General features: G+C 43.6%; 1 protein-coding gene across 1 annotated transcript in view; it reads right to left on the minus strand.

Annotated features, from left to right (window-relative positions):
- Window positions 1-23,953, minus strand: part of GLB1 (galactosidase beta 1) — an 81,729-nt gene that overhangs the window by 24,604 nt on the left and 33,172 nt on the right. Inside the window, exons 7-12 of the mRNA XM_021677570.1 lie at window positions 21,819-21,877; window positions 20,405-20,526; window positions 20,279-20,319; window positions 15,441-15,553; window positions 2,541-2,615; window positions 394-483 (exon numbers count right to left, since the gene is read on the minus strand). Coding sequence (XP_021533245.1) covers window positions 394-483; window positions 2,541-2,615; window positions 15,441-15,553; window positions 20,279-20,319; window positions 20,405-20,526; window positions 21,819-21,877 — 500 coding nt within the window. The remainder of the gene's footprint in view (window positions 1-393; window positions 484-2,540; window positions 2,616-15,440; window positions 15,554-20,278; window positions 20,320-20,404; window positions 20,527-21,818; window positions 21,878-23,953) is intronic.

The following is a 23,953-nucleotide window of genomic DNA, read 5'->3' on the forward strand; positions in this document are numbered from 1 at the left end:
GATCTATTAAGAACACAGCCCCTATACCTTTGAGCAAACAAGGACAAATAATTAAGTTGTCTTTTTTGCGTATTAAAATGTGATTTTCCTTTAGTAATACAGATTAATTAGATCAGAAATGCACTGTTTATAGCTTGCACTAAAGAATTATGTTGAATCAGGCTGAGTTACTACCTTGTTTGAGTGATAATAAGAAATGGGGAGGTGGGAAGATAGGAAAGATCAGCCCACCATGTGGTACTTAAAGCCGAAGAGAGCCTGGAAATACGCAGTGAATTTACCTGGGATCTGATTTATCTGCCTACCGTTCTGGTCCCTGCACTCAGGACAGGCCCTGCAAGGCAGTGCAGAAAGGACATTTTTGTAAGCAGAGAAAGGCTGAAGGAGGCCTACCTGTTTCACCTGGATAAACGTCAAGGGATAAAGGCTTTTTATGGGCCCAGGTGGACACAGAATGTTCAGTGCATCCTCCACTGTCTTTAACTGAAAAGAAACAAAAGCAGCATTCACTCACTGTCACCCCTGGGTGGAGGGTAATGCCATTTGCAAATTATCAAAGACATTAGTGGATTTCCCCCAAATCCCTAAATAGACCTAAGTAGTTCAAATCCCGCTCAATGCTGCACTGCCAAGTTACCTTCAATCATGTCTATCCATGAGTTAGGGAACTCTTGATGAAAAATAACTGATGGTAATGGTAAGGTTTCAAACGTACCTATTCGCAAATACAACCTCCTTTGTATTAAAGGCCCTTAAAATGAATGAAAACCAAGGCTCAGAGGCTGCCTCCTCTGTAAAGCCTTCCCTAGCATCCCTGAGGGAAGTAACCATGACTGTGCCTTCCTCTGAACTTGTCTGGAGCATATTTTCCACGCCTGCATCACTGACTAGTTGTTTGCCTTTGCTGTCCTTGCCAGACTGTCAGCTCCTTAGGGCAGGGTCTGTACGGTGCGGTGTCACCCAATACCCAGCACACAGTAGACACTCAATAAATACTTATTATACTCAGTCTAAATGACTGTGTATTCTTGCAGCCCAGGAAGTTTATTCTGATGCAGTAACAAGGATGGTAACAGCTACTGATCACTGAGCGCCTACCCAACTCCAGGTGAGAACACCTTACATGCACACCTCACTGAATCCTCACAGCACCCAGGGAGGCTGCCCTCGTTGTCCCCATGTTAGGGATGAGGAAACAGGTTCTCAGAGAGGCTCACCGCAGCAACGGCAGAGCCAAGATCTGCAGTTAGGTTTGGCTCCAAACCCAGGACTTTCCACGGCATGATACTGGTTGGGAATTTTATAAACACTTGCCAGGGTTACTTTACCTTGCTGATGTGTGGCATCAAGGAAAACAAAATCTTAAGTACAATTCCATCAATTCAGCTACTCACATGGATGTCTTTCTGTTTGGACAGCTAAAGAAATTCAACTCACGGTAAAAGGTTTTATTCTATATGACCATGTCCAATATAAATTTAATTCAGTTATATGCAAACTTGCTACCTTAAATTGTACACATTTAGTTAATAATGAAAAGCTACTTCTGCTTACACAAGTTTCCTTCATTGTAAACAGAATGTATTTTTGGTACTAAGCAACCTTTACCTTAAGTAGCAGCAGCAATGAAAAAGTAGAAGGTGCTCCCTTTACAAGTGTGATTAAAGTCTGACTGAACTAAATAAAGATTCCTATCAGGCAGACAGACCACATTCTTTGTAGAATGTAACACATGTATCTGACACTAGGTGGAAAATGTTACAAGAGCTCAAGCAACCATAATATCAAAGGGCTTCAGGAACGGAAAAATTATACAATCATGTTTGGCATTTTGGTTAGATAAAAACTTACGCTATTTTAGCATATCAAGATTCTTAAGAAATATGTAACTGCTTGTGTTGTTTTTTTTTTCTTGTGAGTTAACAGATGTAGGAGTTAGGGATTATAAAAGGGGAAATCCTGAAGACAAAGATGGTCAAAACAAATTGATTTTGGCTTACGTCACTCCTGACAAGAAAATGAAATCTCCCCTTTTTCTTTCCTAGAATAAAATGTCTCTCTTATTTATGATTAATTTCTAGCTTTCCCCCTTGATGTCCCATTTACCATATAAACCACAGAGCACAAAAATTAGAACATGATTCTGAGATGGAGGAGAGTATACTGAATTGTGCAAAGATCTATGAAAATGCCTGTGAGTTATGGAAAAGAGCCTCACCGGACATAACAAGGTACCATGTTATTCCCACAAAGGCTCCTGAAGCTGCTTTGGATGACTGATCATCGAACCAAAATGACCTGAGTGATCTAAGAACGCCCACCTACTCCTGCTCATGCCCCACGTGCTCATCCTGTCAACCTGCACACATATCCTCTCACCTCTCACGTCCCCATGTTCCCAGAAACATCACCTACCCCAGTAGTCTCACAGAAAACAAATTCACAGAAAAATAGAACCAACGCCCCAGTGTAACACTTTCACTCACAACTGCTTAGTTCCACTCCCCACTCTCAACAGCTCTGCTTATGTGCTCTCTTACCTTCTTCAGAGCAACTTTTCCATACGCAAACTTGGGTGTAGATGGAGGGATAAAACCTTCTGGTACTTTTTCAAACTATAAATCAGAGTGGAAAAAGAGAAGATAAAAAGCTGTTAAATCGTCAGAAACACAGTTATACAATTCATTTTTCAAAAGGAGGCTCAAAGACTCCAACAATAGTGCCAGTGATTCTTGGAAAGGCAAAGGAACAAAAGACTTTTTCCATGACAGGGTCTGGTAAAGTTTTTACTTCTAAGTGTGTGCTTGTGTATTCTCTCTGCATTTTAAGCTCCAGGAATCATTCAACTAATTATAGAACACAAGACTTCGAAAGAGCAAAAACAAGGAGAGAGAATGAGGTGGGGTGGAGGGAGAAAAGGAAGAAGGCCCACAGCAAGACAGAACCTGAAGGGAGGCAGCCCTAGTAGGGAGAAGGGTTGCTTGCAGGTTAAATCTTACTGGTAGATTAAAGTTTTGTATCAGTGTTAAATCTGTTGTGGTTATATAAGAGCATATGCCTACCTATTATGAAACACACACCGAAGTATTTAGGGGTAAAGGCTCATGACGTATGCAACACTCCAGTGGTTTAGGAAACCCAAGGGGGGTGGTGAGGGGCAAATGATGATGCACAGAGTGTAATGCTGACATGGGTGTATCTGGGTGTGGGATACTCAAGTGTTCTTTGTACTACTTTTATTCTTTTTTTTTTTTTTTTTAAGATTTTATTTATTTATTTGACAGAGACAGAGATAGCGAGAGCAGGAACGCAAGCAGCGGGAGTGGGAGAGGGAGAGCAGGCTTCCCGCCAAGGAGGGAACCCGATGTGGGACTCGATCCCAGGACCCTGGGATCATGACCCGAGCAGAAGGCAGACGCTTAACGACTGAGCCACCCAGGCGCCCTGTACTACTTTTATTCTTGAAACTCTTCTGTAACTTTGAAATTATTCTTAAATAAAAGTTAAAAACTAACATAAAAATAAAACCTTATTAAATACACACACACACACTTTAGAGTCAGAAGATGTAAGTGCCAGGTCTCAAAAGTCTGTGTCCATCTCCAAGTAGGTTGCATTATGATCTCTCAGTCTCCTTATATTTCCTTCCTCCTCCCTTATTCTCTTCCTCCCTTTCTCCCTTCCTTCCCTTCAGTTTCCCCTTTTAAAAGTAATTTAAGAAGGAAGGTAACAGACTGCTATAATGAAAAACAAGAGTCTCCTGACTCACTATTCTCTTAGTTCTATTCTTCAGAAGAAACCATTTTAAATTCATTTAATTGTTCCCCTTTTGCAATTTTGGTCTCTAAATAATATACTTACTGCGATTTCTTATTTGATCTATTAAAACATTATCATTGATTTCCTTAATACATGAGAATTTAGCTCAGTTGTACTATTCTGAATATCTTTCTTACTAACATGGTTATATCAGCATTTTCAGTTTCTCTACTGGTTATCTTTGTAGCTTGAAATAATATACCTTTATATCTTAGTTCCATCAGTTAAGATTATCCTTTGTATCCATACCTTTTAAGGCTATTTGCATCCTTCCCTGAGCTCTCTTCCCTACTCCCACCCCCAAGCCATCAGCTATACTTTTACATTGTCAAGGTTAAAACAGTCTGTCCTGTACCCATAGATCTTCCCTTCACCTGTACATTGACTTTAAATTCAAAATCAGTCAATAGTGCTTGTGCTCACATGATTATAATTACATAACATTACTCCCTGAAAAGTTAAGTGGTATATACCATGATGTCATGTTCTGTCTTGTTCAGCTTTTTGTGTTTTTTTTTCCCTCCCCCGGGGCTTCCAATTGCCTTTCTTTTTTCCTGTTTGCCTTTAGGTTAATACCTCTACAGGTTGTTCCAAATTTCCAAAGATGGTATCAAGTTTCTCCAAACATCCGTTTCCCCCCTAGGGAACTCCCTATTGGAACTCTCAAGTCTTCTTGCTCCAAGGAACTGACTCTCCTCTAGGCTTGATATTCTGGGACTTCTCTTCATTATTCTCCTTGTTTTAGCTTCTGTTTCTAGGATCTTATAACTACCTCATTTCACTGGAGCAATCTTAAGTAACTTCCCAAGTACTAGTATGTGGAAGGAAAATTTTTTGAATCTTTGAATGTCTGAAAATGGCACATTTAGCTGATAATTTGAATGACTATAGGGTTCTATGTTGAAAATCATCTTCCCTCAGAAGGGAAGATATGTCCTCCTTGTATCATCCAGTATGACTGATACCAAGTTCATTGTTGTTCTTTCAAAGGTGATTGGCTTTTTCTCTCTAGAAGCTTGTAAGTGCTTTATTCTCTCTGTTTTAAATTTTTCCAAGGATGTGTTTGGATATGTATGTTTTTTACATTTACTATTCTGAGCAACTCAAATATCCTTTTCTGTTTTGGAAAAAAAATTCTTTGATATTTTCTTTTTCTCCATCTTTTTCCCTTAAAGGTAAATTAAACATTCTAGATTGTCCCTCTATATCTCTCATCTTTTCTCTATTTCCATCTCTGTCCTCTAGTTTTAGTTTCTAGATTATTTTTTATTTTGGGGAACTCTTTTTTGTTTTTTAGTGGCTCCTTTTTCAAAGCATCCCATTCTTATATTGTGGAAGCAACATCTTTTCAAACGTCTCTGAAAGATATAAATTTGAGACGGTCTGCTTTGTTTTGCTTAAGATCTTTCATTCCTATCCCTGATTTCTCTGTTGCCCTTAGGTTATTTTTCTGTTTATTTCATTTTGGGCTTTCTCTTTTCCTTTACAGGTTTTATGGATGTCCTCAAACATCTGGCCACCCTTGGCCATTCATTCACATTTAATGGTAATGCAAATGAATGCACCAACATTTGCATAACCATCCTCTCTATGCCAGTCCTGTTCTGTATATAGGAGCAAGGCTTGTCCAGTGGAGAACTTTGTTTTAGGGTGATTTGGGAGGGAATCAAAGATAATATGTAAGGTCTTTGCTCTCAGGCTGCACACTTTTTTTTTTTAATTCTGATTTTCTGACTGTTAAAAAAGATGCTTCCCTGATAGTCTATTTGAAAGAGGGGTGGAAGAGTGGAGGACTTGATGCGAAGTATGTAGAATTTCATCAGCCTTCTCATTTTTAGCTCTGTTTCATTCTGTCTCTTGTCACACCTGTACTTCCAGGACCCTGGCTCTCCAAGGTTCTTTAACGGCAATCTACTCTCTGTTACCTGTTTCTATAACCCCCTTTCATGCTCACTGGGGACTGGGGATCTAGAGTTCCTTATGCTACTTCCTTAGTCCCCTCCACCTATTTTGGTTTCCCAGAAAGTTTTTGAAATCTCTCATGCATGGACAGCTTCCCTCTCATTGGCTTAATTTTAGAAAAAAAATTTTTTAAGATTTTATTTATTTATTTGACAGAGAGAGACACAGTGAGAGAGGGAATATAAGCAGGGGGAGTGGGAGAGGGAGAAGCAGGCTTCCCGCGGAGCAGGGGGCCCGATGCGGGGCTCAATCCCAGGACCCTGGGATCATGACCTGAGCTGAAGGCAGACGCTTAACAAAATGACTGAGTCACTCAGGCGCCCCTTGTTGGCTTCATTTTAAATATTTTATTTATTTGAGAGAGAGAGAGAGAGTGAGAGAGAGAGAGAGATCATGAGCAGGGTGGAAGGGTAGAGGGAGAAGCAGGGGGAAGCAGACTCCCCACTGAGCAGGGAGCCTGATGCAGGGCTTGATTCCAGGACTCTGGTATCATGACCCAAGCCGAAGGCAGACACTCAACCAACTGAGCCACCCAGGCGCCCTTGTTGGCTTCATTTTATTTTTTATTTTTATTTTTTTTTAAAGATTTTATTTATTTATTTGAGAGAGAGAGAGAATGAGAGACAGAGAGCATGAGAGGGAAGAGGGCAGAGGGGGAAGCAGACCCCCCTGCTGAGCAGGGAGCCCGATGTGGGACTCGATCCCGGGACTCCAGGATCATGACCTGAGCCGAAGGCAGTCGCTTAACCAACTGAGCCACCCAGGCACCCCTGTTGGCTTCATTTTAAAAAAATCTTTTTTTATCATTTAATAACATTTTGAAAGGCAGAGTATGTGGTCAGTCAGCCATCTTGAAGTGGAAGTCCTTTATATTTCTAGTATTCTATGCATTGATATTTCTGTGAAATTTTTAAAAGAGTACATTAAAATGATCTTCATGATTCGTATTAAAATGAATGTGAGGCCAAGGAGTTATTACTGTTGACCTCAGACAGACAAAATGTGAGCTCTCTTCCAGCTTTCCCTACAGTCCTAGAACACACTCATTCTCCTTTGGCAGTTTACGCACCTCTTCCTTCTCCACCTCAGCTGGCCAAGAAACTCAGAAAACACAAATTCACAGAGGGGATCTGAGAGTAGTCTGATCTGTTTTCCGAGGTCCCCCATTCACCTGCACATAGTAGTGACCATGTCATGTCTAACTCCGAAAGTCAAAGTGGATTCCAGTGTAACTAGGACTGCCATCTCATCTACCACATTGGAAGAAAAAGTCACTGCACAGACATCTTTCTTTAAGCTCCATTCACCCAGCATTGATGGAGTGCTTCTCTGCCGGTTTTGTCGTCTCATTTGCTACTCACAAAGACCCTCATCGCCAGTATTGTATTCCCTTTTTAGAGGTGAGACTAAGGAACTTGCTCAAGATTATCAAGAGGGCAAAGGAGTGGGCTGGGCTGCTGACTCTAAGCCTAGTGTTGTTTCTACAGCTCCATCTGACCTCCTTTATTGTACAACAATAATACGACAGAAAGTGTCTTCTATTAAACATAATTCCAAAGACAAAAACACCCCACAAAACCTTTTATCTTCCAGTTTTCCTCCTGGACCATCCCCTTATGCACATACACCATGTAAGGTTAGAGATAGTTTTGTAATTTGCTACTGCTACTTACCAAAAGTACTTTTGGTATGACCAAATATCGACAATAATTTTATTTATTGCATATTATATCCAAATGGATATGACCATCCTTTCAATATTAGGAGTTAGATCATTTCCAATTTTTGATATTATGAATAACATTGCAATGAACAACTTTATGTTTATAGCATTATCTCGGTTTAAAAAAATCCTTTTTTTTTTAAGATTTTATTTATTTATTTGACAGAGAGAGAGAGCACAAGCAGGGGGAGCGGCACAGGCAGAGGGAGAAGCAGGCTTCCCGCTGAGCAGGGAGCCCGACGCCAGGCTCGATCCTAGGACCCCGGGATCATGACCCGAGCCAAAGGCAGACGTCAACCGACTGAGCCACCCAGGTGCCCCTAAAAAAAGTCTTTTACTCCAAGTGAGGAGTTAATAGTCCAGATCATGAGAAATGTATGTGTAAACAAGTTGTATCAACACACTACGGGAAGTAGAGTGTTCAAGATTTCCACACTGTAAGGTGGTGGAAGAAAACAAAGTGTGACTAACTCTGCAGAGAGACAGATCAAAGACAACTCCCCAGAGAAAGTAACTGAGGTGTGTCCTCATTTTCCAGATGGATTAGGGCAGAAGGAACATATGTGCAGCGGCCAGGAGGTATCAACAGTACTGTCCCATTCATGGAATTTTATGTACCTTCATTTTAAGGCCGGAGAGTCACGTACAACAAGGGGAGAATTGAAAAATGAGGCTTGAGGAAAATAGGACGCCAAATCATGGGAAGCATCCTGATCAGATCAGCATTTTAGAGAAATCACTCTGGAAGATAGACTAGAAAAGCCAGGTCTGCAGGAGAGGAAAAGACTAGTGCCACAAGAGTGTAGGCAATGCTTTAAAAGTCTAACATTTGTTATGTAATAGTCACTTTGTCATCCTTAATTATCAGACATAAAACACTGTTTCCACAGGCACCATGGATCAGCAAGAGATAGCTTGTGTCTACTCACTGAGCTGATGTCATTCCATCCATAAACCAAGAACAATCAATCAGCCAGTGTAGACTTGTCCTCAGTCAAGTTTCAAACTTCATTAAGCTTTTTTTTTCCTTTGGAAGATATTTATTTATTTATTTATTTATTTATAGCATGGGTGTGTGGGGGGGGGAAGGGCAGAGGGAGAGGGGGAGAGAGAGAAGCTCAAACAGACTCCACACTGAACACGTGGAGCCTATGTGGGGCTCCATCTCACAACCCTGAGATCATGACCTGAGCTGAGATCAAGAGTTGGATGCTTAACCAACTGAGTCACCCAGGCATCCCTTCATTTAGTTTTGAAGTACTAAGAGTCACTGTGGCCATTTTTGCATTCTGAGTCCCCACCCAGCCCCAATGCCCACCTCAGGGAATCCTAAGATCCGCTCCACTGATCAAGGTCCTCAACATACAAATTGATTATTTTTTGTAAAATGACCCATTGCCAAAAACCCATCTGGACTTTTATCTTTGATAGAATCCCCATGAAGAAGTGTAACAAAACTCCTAAAAAATGGTCTTAAATTCATTCAAAAGCATACAAAAATAAACTCACCACTGCCCCTCTCAGGGACTGGTAGGGAGGAGGAGGGCGCTGCCCCACAGTATTATGGTTCATCCTCGAGGTCAAAGTGTTAACCATGTCTGGTAGAGTTTTACCCACACCAAAGAGAATATCTCAGAAAATGCAAATGTCATGAGCTTTGTCATACCTTAAAGAATCATATGCAAAGGGCCACCTGGAGCCTTTATCACTGAGCACAGGTCTGTGCAGCCTGATGGGAAATTATCCCTGAGCGTCCATGTCAGTGAAAGATACTGTCCACAGACACCCAACTTACTCTTGAAATAGATTAAAAAAAGAGACCCATTCCACTTTTTAAGTCTCTGTTAATGGAAGAGACAGGAAGAGCTATATAGGGGGGTGTTTATGATCCCATTCTTTTCCTCAATGCAAGCAAATATTTTGAATATCATTTAACAAACCACCCAACTGAGCATCTACAAAGTCTAAGAAAGTAGTTCATTTCTCTCTTCCAAACCTAAAATATCAAAAAAGAGAATAGGGAAAACTTTCTTCAGACTGTCTCCTTCATGGGTTCATCTTCCTGTGCCCCCTGGTTAAACACTCAGGATACCCTGGGTTTGTCTCTTCTTGGCCCACTGCTCCTCTCCCTGAGCTCTCCATGGGCCATCTTAACCTCTCCTGGACTTCAGCCTCTACATCTACTGATGACCCTGTCCTACTGACTTCTTCTGGAGTTTCTCCCTCTTAGGTGAGGTGCTTGCTGGATAGACACCTCCACCGGGATGTTCCCAGAAGCATCTGGAGCTGCACAAGCCCAGAATGGAAGTTGCTTCCCTTGCCCCTTCCCAGCCTGTACCTTGTCTGCAATCCTCTATCATGGTTGCTGCCCACAATACCCATCCAGTTATCCAACTGAAGCTATAACCTGGACAAATCAATGACCCCTCATACTTCCTCACACCGGCAGGCAGTCAGTTACCAAATCCTACCAATTTTACTTCCTCAACATTCTTCAAATCTCTGACTTCCTCTCCATTCCCTGCTGCCCCTAACATCATCTCCTTCCTAGGTTATGGCAGCAGCCTCCTAGCTCATCTTCTGCGTCCAGAAATGTCCCAGGGGAGGGTCCTGGCAGTGCGTTCACATGGTCACAGGTGTTTGTAAAATGTGCAGAAGTAATATAATTTAACCACAATAAGCTAAGACCCTTGTCTCCTTCTGCTCCAGCTTCCCTGTGTCACATAACCCTTTCACATCAGGAGACTTTGGAGTTGCTACAGGCATTTTTGGAATTCAACCAAAGGAGAGCTGAGGTGGAGATTTATTTAATTTGGGTGTAGAATATATCTACACAGTTCATAGTCACTTCACAGTCAATGTGCTGACTCACTTGCATATCACTTGATAGTGCCCTGAGGCACCCAGCCTCAGAAGTATGGGGGTTCTAGAGGAGACACAGGGTTTCAAATGTATGGGGCCAGAACCTGTCTGGAGAAACTTCTTCCAAATACTGCAGCTCGTGTAGGAAGGAACTGGAGAGAGATTGCCCCAATTTTGTTAACAATTCTAACCATTTATATAACATTATCAGTAATAAAACATGAAATTTTCTGTTTTCTAAATTTTTAATACATACTAAAAGACAAGGTTCAATCAGCCACGCTGAAGAGAAAGATTTCCGTTCTCTCCGGAGAAAAAGATTACAAACATAACAGAGACAAAAAAAAAAAAAAAAAAGAATGCAGCCAAAAGAATACTGTAAGGAAAGAAGGACAGCAGATATATTTTATTTTATTTTTTTTTAAAGATTTTATTTATTTATTTGAGACAAAGAGAATGAGAGACAGAGAGCATGAGAGGGAGGAGGGTCAGAGGGAGAAGCAGACTCCCCGCCGAGCAGGGAGCCCGATGCGGGACTCGATCCCGGGACTCCAGGATCATGACCTGAGCCAAAGGCAGTCGCTTAACCAACTGAGCCACCCAGGCGCCCCAGCAGATATATTTTAAACAGTTAATAAATCCAAAATATGCTTTTAAGTTTTGTGATGTTTGTGATTATTTTAATCTTTAAAATTTTTAAATTTGTAATGATTTTTTTTTTACTCATTTAAATACACATTTGGGGTGCCTGGCTGGCTCAGCTGGGGGAGTATGAGACTCTTGATCTTGGGGTTGTGAGTTTGAGGCCCACGTTGGGTATAGAGATTACTAAAAACAATAAATATACATTCATTCTTGTTGTTTTATCCAATACCCTTTCTGAAATGCGTATCTGAATACATCACTTTCTTCACGTTCCTCAACAGGGCGTATGCAATAGTATTAATGTTCTTGGTGATAATGTCACCTGTCTTTTAAGGACAGTAATATAGCATTGACGGTTTACAGTTGAAAGAGATCGGAGAGCAAAAGGGACCTGGAGATAGTTAAAGGTCTCTGGTAATCTAAGAGATGAATAAAGCTAAATCCCTACCTCACTCCCAACAGCAAAAACAGCAATTCCATGTGCATCAATATAAAATATGAAATCACAAAAATTTTAAGCACTCCACAGGAATTTATTTACACTACTAGACTAGGGAAGCAGCCATGAAGGAGAGAAGTGGTAGATTTGACTACATAAAAATTCAGGATTGTTTTTTACAGAAAAAAACAATGAAGAACCCCCCCCCCCAAACTGTTAAAAATGCCACAATAATAGAACTCTTGCAAATTACAGAGAAGACAAATAGGCAAACAGAGAAATTATGAAAGAACCGGCAAAAGTAGAAAAAGAAATGCGTATGGACAATTTATGCATGAGAGGGTGTACAACTCTAGCACTCATCACTAAAGAAATGCAGTGTTTTCTTTTAAAACAATCCTTTATAACTATCAAATGGCAAGGTCAAAAAGTCTGATAATTCACAGTATTGGTACTGTGGGGAAGTACAATTTCACTGAAGGACCATTTGGTAGTATCTATCAGAATGTCAGAGGCAAGCAACATTGACCCACTAATGCCATTTCAAGAAAGTTGTCTACAGCTATCTTTGAACTCGTCCAATGCCATCTCACCTAAACGGTTGCAAAAGCCTTGGAATTGGTTTTCCTGTTCTATCCTTGTCTTGCCTCCCAGAGTCTAGTCTCCACATAGCAGCATGAGCAATCCTTTAGCTGCTCTGTTCAACTCTACAATGGATCTCCATTGCACTGAGAGTCAAAGCCCTTTCTTACAATGGCCCCCAATAAGGCCCTATGGGATGAGTTTCCCATTATCTCTCTGATCTCACCTCCTACCACTCTCCCCTTGGCTGACTAGGCTCCAGCCACACTGGCCTCCTTGCTAGTTCTTAAATGCCATGCACATGCCTACCCTTTCCCTGGCGACATTCTATTTGAACGCTCTCCCCCTGGATGTCCCCCATGGCTGTCCTACCACCTTAAAGTCTTCACTCCAGCTTCACTTTCTCAAGGAGGCCTTATACATACTGAGTGGCTAAAACCATACCTGGCATGTAGAGGGAACTTGCTAAATACTTGGAATTACTTGTGAATAAATGAACAATGTGGGTCAGGTCAAATAGTGTCTGAAACAATTATAATAATGCCTTCTAAGGTTTTTTTTAAAGAAAGAATTGAAATACATGAACTCTAAACCCAAGAGAACTAAACTACATGACATTAATAACATATAAGTCAAAAGGGATATAATTGGGGTTAATATGAGATAAGGTTTTGGTTGGATGGTTGTATTGATTACTTTTTAAATTATTATAAGCTAAAACTGAACGTTAAATTTTTTTGAGAGCCGGACATAAAGGTAGGCATACTGTATGAACCCATTTATATAAAGTCAAAAAAACAGGCAAAACTAACCTATGGTGACAGAGGTCAGGATAGTGGTTGGCTCTGGGAATTGAAGGTTCATGACTAGAGAGGAGCATGAGCATGGCTTCTGGGGTGCTATGTGTTGGTTAGAGGGGTGTGTTCACTTTGTATAAGTTCACTGAATGGGGTGCTTATGAGTTGTGCTTTGGGGGGATACATATTTTACACTTCAGTAGGTAACCACTAAAAGAACAGAAATATACTGAATAACTTCCAAACTGGGGGGGAGGATGATGGGTGGGGGGCGGCTAAGGGGGAGGATAAAAATAAGAAAAAAAAATGACTCAGAAGTAATCAAGGGAAGACAAAATGGAAAACGTGGATAAAAAGATTATTATAAAATGAGACAGTTGGAAATAATCAATGTGTATCAAGAATCATAATGAATGAGAATGAATAAATGCACCAGTTAGAAAACAGAGCTCAAACTAGATTTTTCAAAAATCCAATTATATCTTGTTAATGAGGGACACGTTAAAAAATACTTAAAGATTGAAATTCAGGATGCTTGGGTGGCTCAGTTGGTTAAGCATCTGCCTTCGGCTCAGGTCATGATCCCAGGGTCCTGGGATCAAGTCCCACATCAGGCTCCCTGCTCAGTACGGAGCCTGCTTCTCGTTCTGTCTGCCACTCCCCCTGCTTGAGCTCTCTCTCTCTGACAAATAAATAAATAAAATCTTTAAAAAAAAAAAGATTGAAATTAAAGCCTTGTGAAAGGTACACCAGGTAAATATTAACCAAAAGAATGCAGGTAAGCTTTATTAGTATCAGACAAAAAAGACTTGAAGACAAAAAGCATTATTAGAGATACAGAGTTACCACATAATGATACTAAATAAATGATACTGAAGGATTTAATTCTCAGTTTGCATACCTAATAACATGGCTTCAAAACTGATACAACTAGGGGCGCCTGGGTGGCTCAGTCGTTAAGCGTCTGCCTTCGGCTCAGGTCATGATCCCAGGGTCCTGGGATCGAGCCCCACATCGGGCTCCCTGCTCAGCGGGGAGTCTGCTTCTCCCTCTGTCCCTCCACCTGCTTGTGCTCTCTCTTTCTCTCTCAAATAAATAAATAAAATCTTAAAAAAAAAAAAACTGACACAAGTATAAAGAGAAATATGTAAACACAATTCTTTCAATAAGTAATCGAATAAATGGACAGAAAGCCAGGAAGGATAGCAAAGATATCAACAGCACCTTGAATAAGCGTAATCTAAGGAACAGGTATATAGATTATGTCCAACAATTATAAAACATACAGTCTTTCCAAGAAGGCATGGAACATTCATTCATTCATTGAGCTCTCTCTCTCTGACAAATAAATTTTGATACACGCCAGGCTCTAGGACTGGGTTCGACACATTTTAAGGGATTGGTATCATACAGACCATATTCTCTACCCAGAATGCAAATATGTTAGAAACCAGCAAACTAGAAAAAATACTTATGTTTAATAACTGCTACTTTTGAACTACTTCTGAACATTTCTAGGGCCAAAGGAAATCCAAATACACATTTTTAGAAGTCCAACGCACTATCCATCACGCACAGAGCCCAAATAGGCATTTTTAGAAGCAAATGATATAAATATATTACATATCAACACTTAGGAGCTGGAGCTATAGAGGTACTTGAAAGAAAGGCTAGGTTACAAAGTTTCAGATAAAGGAAGGAAACACCAAAGATAGGAACAGAGAGGTTTGAAACAGAACAAACACAAAAGAGAGAACTTGGGAGTCATCACTTTAAATTGTGCAGAGATGAAACCCATAGTAAAAATTAGCGTGCACAACATTTCAACCACAAATCTGAAAATCCAGATGCAATGGACAAGTTCTATGAGTAGTTAAGTATTGATCATATTTTTCAATATGCTTAAAATATTTCATCATGTAAGTTTTAACACTTAGTCTTAAACTGAGACTAAGGCATACTTAAAACAAAGGTCCATACCATTTATAGGCAGAAAACCTTTGTTTTTTAACTTCAAAACTCAGGTGACTGAGCAGAAAAATTGTGGGTTTTTTTTTTACCCACAGCAGAGACAGGAAACCCCACCTGGGTGCTTTAGATGCCTCAAAAGGTCACAGCGTTAGTGGGACTGAGCAGTTGAGCTTGCAGGCCAAAAGGAAATAGCAATGACTTGCCCCAAATTAAAAAATGAAGTATTGCTGACAGCTCACCTTTGTACCGTGTTTCACAAAAGCCCACAGATTTGCTCTCATCCACGCTTCAGCTCTGTGTGTGGACACACATTTTCTTACCTTCAGTATAAATAACTGCAATGGCTACCGCTCGGTGCACAACAGATGGGCCAGGCCTATCCTGGATGCCTGACTGGTGTTTTTAATCCTGATAACGCAACTAGGCGCTATCGCTCCGGTTTTACGGGGAACAGACTAGTGGAGGAACTTGCTCACAGGCTCACTCTGAATCAGGTGGGGGCCGAGACTCAAGGCCAAATCCCTCTGAGGCCTCCCTTCATACGTCGTTTGAAACAGCAGGGAATCACTGACAGAGCACAATGTGTCCAAAGCAGGCTCGGTCCCAGACCAGCCCACTGCAGCCCGCACCAAGCACCCACCTTCCGAATAACGTCTCGCAGAGCAAAATACTTCTCAGTGAGATCCCCTGCCTCGCTCAGTGGGGCGTCATAGTCGTAGCTGGTGGGCTGCGCTTGGTAGGGCATGTTGGCCCCTAGAAGACAAAAATACACCACTAGTTACTACCGAAGGCCTTCCCCCGGGACAAGGTTTTTGGGATTTGTGGGCTCGGGTCGTGGAGGGAGAAAATAAAGGACACATTAAGAACCAATTGTCAAGTGATACAGAGGTGGCCCTAAGGAGTCCAGATTTAGAGAAATGAGTTTCTTCCTGCAGGTGGCCCTCACCAAGCACCTGAGAGTCTACAAGGCTCTGTCCCCACCCATTCTCTCAGCAGAAGCTCTTAGCAGGGACCCTAGCAGATATCACCATCACTGAACCAGGAGGGAAGCTGAAGCTCCCTCCAAAACCAGCTCAATGTCTCACAGCCAGGAGTAAAGGGCTTCTGGCATGACCCACACCTCTGACTGATAATCCCAGAGTCTGTGATCTTTTCCATGCCCTCGGACCAAGGACCAGCCAAACACAACCGAGGGGTTATCAGAACACACAGAGCAGGAGATGACTGTGACACACGTCAGTCCCCAGATTCAAGTGGAACCCTAAGGTCTTTGTTAACGTCTGCAGAACAAGGGTGCTGTGGTGTCCTCTCGTATCCCCTTCAGGAACAAGTCATGCCCCCACACCCCCAGCTGCCGGGAGGGTTAGCTGCTGCTGGCTCTCAGAGGAGTCCCTCTGCTCACGGGCCTCTGCTGGGTGACCTTGCCTAGGTTATGGCCCTCCAGGGAGGGCCCATATCCAATGACTGATCAAGGGGGGCTCAAAAACCCAGACCCTTGGCGGTCCCAGCTGCAGGGTTCCCTCTAGAATCAGCTGAGCCACCTTCAGAGAGGCCTCATTGGTCAACTTCTTCCTCTGCCCAGGGCTGCCACCCACACTCTCTAAAGGTGCTGTTCCTGGGAACGCACCCCAATAAACCTCCTGCTGGGCAATCTCAGTCTTTTTCCCAGGGAATGAAACCCACAACAGAGACCAATAAATAATGCCAAAAAAGACTAGAAAAGTAGATGACTTTGCAATTATCATTCAAGCGGCACAACCTAGAGCAGAGGCCCCTCCCCTTGTCACAGATGAGGTTCACAGGTAGGAGATCGGATGCAACAGTGGGCTGTGATTCTATGCTGCTACTTAGAAACCTCACCCATGCAACATGGAGAGCTTGTCCAGATTCCTAAGCCCCACCCCACCTGAGATTCTGAGTTGGCAAGTCTGTGGTGGGACCTGAGACTCTGCATTCCTAACAGACTCCCAGGTGATGCTGATGCTGCCCTCTGTGGACCAGCCAGGCTCTGGGCCAGCCCTTTCTCTTCTACTCCAAAGAGCATTTTACAACGCAAGGGTATGAGAATAAAGTTGCTTTCAGATCATCTTATAGCCAACCTAATTTTTAAGTAAATGAGGCATAAAATCTGATAGTTCACCTGTGATTTAGTAACAAGTTCCCTTGACTGATCCCCCAGCCCACAAATGATGGAGCCACCTTGGGTGATCCTACTGGTGGTGAAGCTGACAGATGAGCTAGGCTGAGGATCAATTCCACCCGACCCCCGACCCCAGTACTCTGTTTCATTTGTTCTTTGTACAAAATCTACATTTCCAAAGGACCTGGACCACTCAGGCAATTGAACTGACCAACTGACCCAGTCCTATTACCTTTACCGTCTTTTGTATTAATCAGAGGGAGCGGCCTGCCAACAGGTCCACCTGCCTGTGGGGATACATACATTAAAGCACATCCTTTGTTGTGAGATGCAAAGGAAAATAAAACCACATCCCTTGTTGCAAGGAGCTCACCTCTTTCGTGGCCCCTCCTCTAGCTCTAATGTGGCAGTCACCTTGCCCCCACACCCCGGGCCACCCCTTCCTATTTATATGCATGGCACCACACTAGCTGCCTGCCCCTTGGAGGTAGATGCGGCCTCACTTACCCGAGCTGAGCTCAATCAGTGGTTACCAAGTTGAATTGAACGATGTAACTCCCAGAAACAAAATTACAGGCTGAGGGAAGCCAGGCAGGAAACTGGCCAGTGAGTTAAAGGATGGACTGAAACACGAAGTCTTTGTTCTAGTTCCACCAGCAGAATCTTTCTCTGGAAAATTCTCTGATCCTCAGACCATCACAGGGTAGTATCATAGAGAAACAGTCCTAACTTAAGTGTCTTCTGTCCACAGTAGGGAGTGCGAGGTGGGAAGGCAAGCGAAATGGCAAGGCTTACCATTCCTCAACTCTGTGCGTCTTGTGAGAAGCCTCGGATGGCCTGGATCCCTCAGGGGGCCTCACAGATGGGGATGCACACAGGCAGAGTGTGGTGCACACGCCTGCATGAGCAGGTGCATCTACTGTGGCCAGGATGAGCAGGAAGCCCCCCACCAGGGGTTTTGCTCTCATTGCTCTCCTCTGGGATCTGGCCTGAAGAGTAGCAGCTAAGAAGCACGGACTGGCCCTCCTCCATGTCCCCAAAGAGACCAAGCGCTAGAGCAGGTGAGAGAGGCCCACAGACACAGGTGGGGCTGGTGCGGGGGTTTCAGGATGCAAGAGGTGATCCAAGGGCAGTGACCAGCTTTCCAAGGCCCAGGTTCCAGGCCAGCCCTATCCCCTGCCAGCTGAAGGGGAAACACATGGACTTTTTTTGGTACCCTGCTTTTCTTATCCGTAAAATGGGTCCATAATCTCTGGCACAGATGAGACTGCTAAGAGGACTAAATGGGAAAACAGAGGCAGAAAAGAGACTTTTATGGGGGCTTATGGCAGGGTCAGGAGCAAGGCAACAGACTTTTTCTAGAAGGACAACTTCCATTTTCTGAGTGGTTGTTTTTATCTATCTAAATTTTTAAAAAAGACGAATGTATCATTTTAAGTAAAATAATACAAGATAAAAAAAATTCTACCATGGACTGTAAAGTTTCCCAAAAGTATCAGTCTTTATTCCTGGACTGGATGCTTGGCTCAAGTCCCTGAATGGAAGGTAGGTGGAGTCCTTATCTACTGAATGAAAAAGGTATCACTTTCTAATGAGAAGACTACACACAGACATGATCCAAGACCTTGACGAGCAAGCCTGGCATACTATGATCTTTTCAGAAGCGACGTTTGAGTTTTGCAGTATCTCCATTTCTTGGCTCTGATAATAGTAATAATATCAGTAACATTTGTAAGCAAAGTCTTCTCCTAGCCCATCCCATCCTGCACAAAAGAGAGCCGTTCATAGGAGCTGGTAGCATCCAGTTACAGATCCTAGGAGACTCAGGCCCAAATGAAGCTTCCAAAACTCAGCATTGAGGAGCATCCTCAATGATTCAGAGAGAAAAATGCAGATGTGGAGAGGGGTGAGCAATGAGCCTGAGAAAAAAAAAAAAAACCTAATATAGCATGATTTGTCCACAAAAATCAAGGGCAATGAAGAGAATTTTGTCATAATTTTTCCTATTTATTTATTTATTTATTTATTACTTTTATTTTTTTTTTAGATTTTATTTATTTGCGAGACAGAGAATGAGAGACAGAGAGCATGAGAGGGAGGAGGGTCAGAGGGAGAAGCAGACTCCCCGCCGAGCAGGGAGCCCGATGCGGGACTCGATCCCGGGACTCCAGGATCATGACCTGAGCCGAAGGCAGTCGCTTAACCAACTGAGCCACCCAGGCGCCCTAATTTTTCCTATTTAAAGAAATAAAAAGAGACCACATAGGAATTGAAAATGGTATGGTACAGTCATTTTGGAAAACACCATAGCAGTTCCTCAAACTCTAAACATAGAATTAGTTATACCACGTGACCCAGCAATTGCACTCATAGGTATACACCCAAAAGAACTCAAACGAGGATTCAAATGAATACTTACATGTTAGTGTTCATAGCAATATTATTTATAATGGCCAAAAAGTGGAAACAACTCAAAGACCCATCAACTGACAAATGGATAAACAAAATGCCTTATATCCATAAATAGAATATTATTTGTCAGTAGAAAAATAAAGTACTGACCCACACTACAACATGGATGGACCTGGAAAAGATTATGCTAAATGAAAGAAGCCAGACACAAAAGACCACATATTGTATGATTCCATTTATAAGAAATGTCCAGAATAGGCAAATCCATAAAGACAGAGAGTATAGACTAGTGGTTGCTAAGAGCTGGGAGGAGGAAGAGAGGGAAGTTTCTCAGGTAAGGGGTTTCTTTTTAGGGTAGTGAAAACATTCTAGAATTGGATGGTGGTAACGGCTGCACAACTTTGTGATATGCTAAATACCACTAAATGGTACACTTTAAAATTGTGATTTTTATAGTATGTGAACTATATCTCAACAAAACAAAACGTTAAAAAAAAAAGAAGAAGAAAAAGATCATAGCAGAATACATGAGGAAGTAAGCTATCGCCAGAGACTATGGGACCTGCCCAGCTACTTGGTTTGAAATAAGGTTTCTGGGGCGCCTGGCTGGCTCAGTCGGAAGAGCATGTGACTCTTGGTCTCGGGGCTGTGAGTTTGAGCCCCACACTAGGTGTAGATATTACTTAAAAAAATTATAAGTAAACTTTAAAAAAATTAAAAAACAATAAGGCTTCTAAGTGCACAAGTTATGTTCCTTAAAAATTTTTTTTAATGATTTTAAAAATTATATAGGCAGTTTTTATATCAGGAAATTTAGGAATAAACAAAAATAGAAAATAAAAATTGTCTGTAGGTACTTCCCACCCCCAAATCAAGCACCAGAAACTTTCTAGCATAAGCTTCCACACCTGTAGGATTGTTCTTACCATTCCAATAGGCAAAATTGGTTCCACCTATAAACATGTACCTACAAGGAAACAAGAGAAGAGACATACTTCACTGTGAGCCCACAGCTGTGGAGGGTGCCCTGCCCTTCAGAAATTAACACTCACAAGTTCACATTCGCCCCATGGGCAAGTATATCATGGAGGGAGGAAGCCACCACTTCAGTCCTCACTGTTGAGTGAGGTTGGCCCCAATGGTCTAACCAGCCAGTATAGAATTCAGAATTCACCTAGGAAGAGAAAAGGACATGGAGCCTAGGACGGACTTAGGACCTTCAAAGGCTGGCATCTCCCTGTACCCATCGCCCTCTCTACTCCACCGAAGGACGGGTGGAGAGCCGTGTGTTACATGTGGTGCTTGACCCAGAGCTGGGGAGCCCCGGGGGGTTCCAATGACAGCACTGCCCAAATTCAGTGTTTAGGCACCGACGACACAGAGATTCCTGAAAAGTTGTCCCTGCAACAAAATTTTGTTAGCCAACCCTGAGTTTAAACAGGCAGGAAAGTTTGTTGGGCAAAAGAATTAGACGGCAAAATATTCTAATAAAATGATCCGGTCTAAGTTCACCCTTTGTGTCACTCCAGATTTTTAGGTCCCAGGTTGACTTCAAGTGAGGTGGACTCATCCAAGTGGTTCTGCAAAGCAGGCCCTAAGCACTTCATGTTTCTCCTGAACATTACCCTGCCACGCCCTTCATCTTGAGAAGGAAAAAGAAGTCTGGACGTGTTCTGGGGCCTTCTTGTCTCAGGGTCTAGGAACCCCCTCCCCGGCCACCGCCCCCCCTGGTCTGTGAATGCAGGTTCTCCACAGCTCACCAAGCAGCAAAGGCTCTGTGCACCTGCCGCAGGGCAGGCACAGGACATCAGCCCTTAAACTGTGCCGAGAAACAACAGGAACAAGTATAGAGCAGGGAAGAGCCAAGCGTGAAGAGCTGAAGGACCGTTCAGACCTGCCCGGGTCTTGCCATCAGCTCCCCCGCGGCCTGCCCTGCGCACCACAGGGCCCTGCAACTCGACGTGTGCTCGCCAGGCTGCCTGTCACAAACGCAGAACCTCGGGGCCCACCCTGGGCCCAGCAGATCAAAGCTGGCATCTTCACCAAGATTCCCACGTGATTTAGGAGCACAGGGAAGATGGAGAAGCTCTGTCACAAAGAGATCTCGGGAAACACCACAATGATCTCGGATCCTGGCACTGCCACTCACCGGCTTTGCGACCCTGGTAAGTGACCTGTTCTCTGAGCCTCGTGAAAAGGGAGACCATGATATTACCTATGAGCAAGGCCAAACGGGATGAAGCATGCAAGAGCACAGCCTGATTCATGGCAGACTCTCACATTTGTCCCCATCTTGTTCCACTCAAGAGCAGGGCCGCGGTTTCCAATAAGAGCACAGCTGCTGTCACTCATGTGTCCAGAGGGCCACGTGTCCACAGTCCCATCAGCTGCTGACCCCTCAGCCAGAGAAAACAAGGCCCTATTCCCTTAGTGCAAGCAAACCCACACCTCATCCCCAATTCTTACCAACGGCCCTCTGGGCTCACTCTTTCTCTGGATTCCGAAAGCAGCGGTGATGTTGGCACCTGAAAATTACAAGAGGGAGAATCATGGGAATGATAAGAAGTTAAATAAAAGGAGTCCTTCACAGACCTTCAGCCTGAGGCCCCATGCTTCGCCACAGGCCCGTGGGCCTGGAACACCGCCCGACCAGCTGCAGGCTGGCCTTGGACCATCCACCCAATGGACGTGTGGGGACCATGCAACACTGCTTCCTCTCTGAGTGGTCCCCTTGGCCTCTCCTGACTGCACTGCCTCAGGAGATCACGTCGCAGGCTTGTCTTCTCTGAGTTTCCCCAAGGCCTGGACACGTGTTTTGTGCTCTTCTCTCTTCACATGGACATCTGACCTAGAGGCTCCCTACAGGAGGGGCTTGCTTTGAAGGTACTTCCTTGCAGCCTCCACAGCACCACACACATAGTGGTGCCACAGACATCCGCCCAGTACTTAACGAATCAAAGGGATGGATGTGGTCTGTCTTTCTGCCTGAATCATGGCATATACGCTGATTTTGAATTTGTACATCATTGGCCATCCCAGGCTATGTGGTATGTGCCCTCAAGTTTTCCTCCTAAAATACCCCATTAAGATGTCTGCATGCGAGCTTGCTCCTGGTGTCTTCTTTCTCCCTCCTCCTCTAAAGGGAACGAAGCTCTCCCCGACAGAGGCAGTGGTCTGCCCTCCTTCTGTGACCGAGCAACAATGAAGAGTGTCTCTCTAGTCAGAGCAGGGGACCCCCTGGCCCCAAACTTCACGACCCACTTCCCACAGCACCCACAGTGGAAGTGACAGTGGCCAAGACCTCCAAATAACCCCTTGCTCTCTGTAAGGCCAGGTTTCAGGAGAGAACGTGCTCAGCCAGAGTGCAATCTCATTTACTTTATGGCTGTTAATGTCTCACTATTAAGTGTCGGGTGGCATTCAGATCTCTCAGTTCTGTTCTCATGAGCTTCCTCCCGTGACCTGACCCTGGGCGCTGCCCCCCGTCCCACACACATGAACGAGCCTGCCCCGAGCCCCACCTGCCCCGCGACCACGGGCCTTCCAGTGGGCTGTCCTTCAACCCAGAGCCACAGCCGGTACGCTATCCACCCCCCCCGCACACGTAATGCTTAGGACAGACTCGGGATAACCTTCCCGTTGTTGCTCCCAACAGAAAGCTATGCGCTTCTTCACCACTGTGATGGGAAGTGTGCCAAGGCAGGAGGAAACCAGCGGGCCACTTCCCGGGCCGCTCTTTGTAGATGGGTTATTTCAGCACCAGATGCTCGCAGCCACGCACCATGTGTCTAGAAACACTCCATTCACCTAAAGCCAGTCCTTTTCTTTTATGCTAACGTAGAGACATGTCTTGCAAAGTGCAACTTCAGTCTTCCGTACATGCGTCTCGAGAGAAAGCCAGCACTGGGTGTGTGTTGTGGGCGGGCTGTCTTACCCCTCAGCCAGGAAGGCAATGGGGTCTTTATGCTACTTGAAGAGCAGCTATTTTTTGGGGGGGGGACGGGACGGGAGTTAACATTTATTTTGAAGTAATTTCAAACTTCGAGAAGAGTTGTGAGAATAGAACAAAGAACTCATACTCCCAAAGAACCAAGATTCCCCAATTGTTAATATTTTGCCACATTTGCTTTATCAGTTTCTCTCTCTCTCAATACACTTATTTTTTTTGAACCATTTATGAGTAAGTTGCAGACATGAATTCCCTTTACCCTAAATATTTCAGTGTACGTTCCCTAAGAGCAAGGGCATCCTTCAAATAAACACAATACAATTATAAAAAACCAGGAAATTAACATGGATACAATCCTGTTATGTAATCCACAGAATTGATTCAAAAAATTCGATTGTCCCAATAATGTCCTTCATAGCACAGAAAGATAGAAAGCAAGCAGGCAAGTCCAACCCGGGACCCTTTTCAGGCGCACACGCTGCCTGTCAGCGTCATGCCCTTCATGAAAGCTGCTCTCTTAACGTTTACGGCAGCCAGGAGCCTCTGGGCCACACTGCCTGCCCCCAGAACCTGCCTGTGTGGAGCCTCTGCAGCTTACACAGCATGAACCAGTCAGGGAACACAATTTGTGCGGCATCCGCTAACCACCTGC

The sequence above is a fragment of the Neomonachus schauinslandi genome, chromosome 1 (assembly GCF_002201575.2).
Source record: "Neomonachus schauinslandi chromosome 1, ASM220157v2, whole genome shotgun sequence".
Lineage (NCBI taxonomy): Eukaryota > Metazoa > Chordata > Mammalia > Carnivora > Phocidae > Neomonachus > Neomonachus schauinslandi.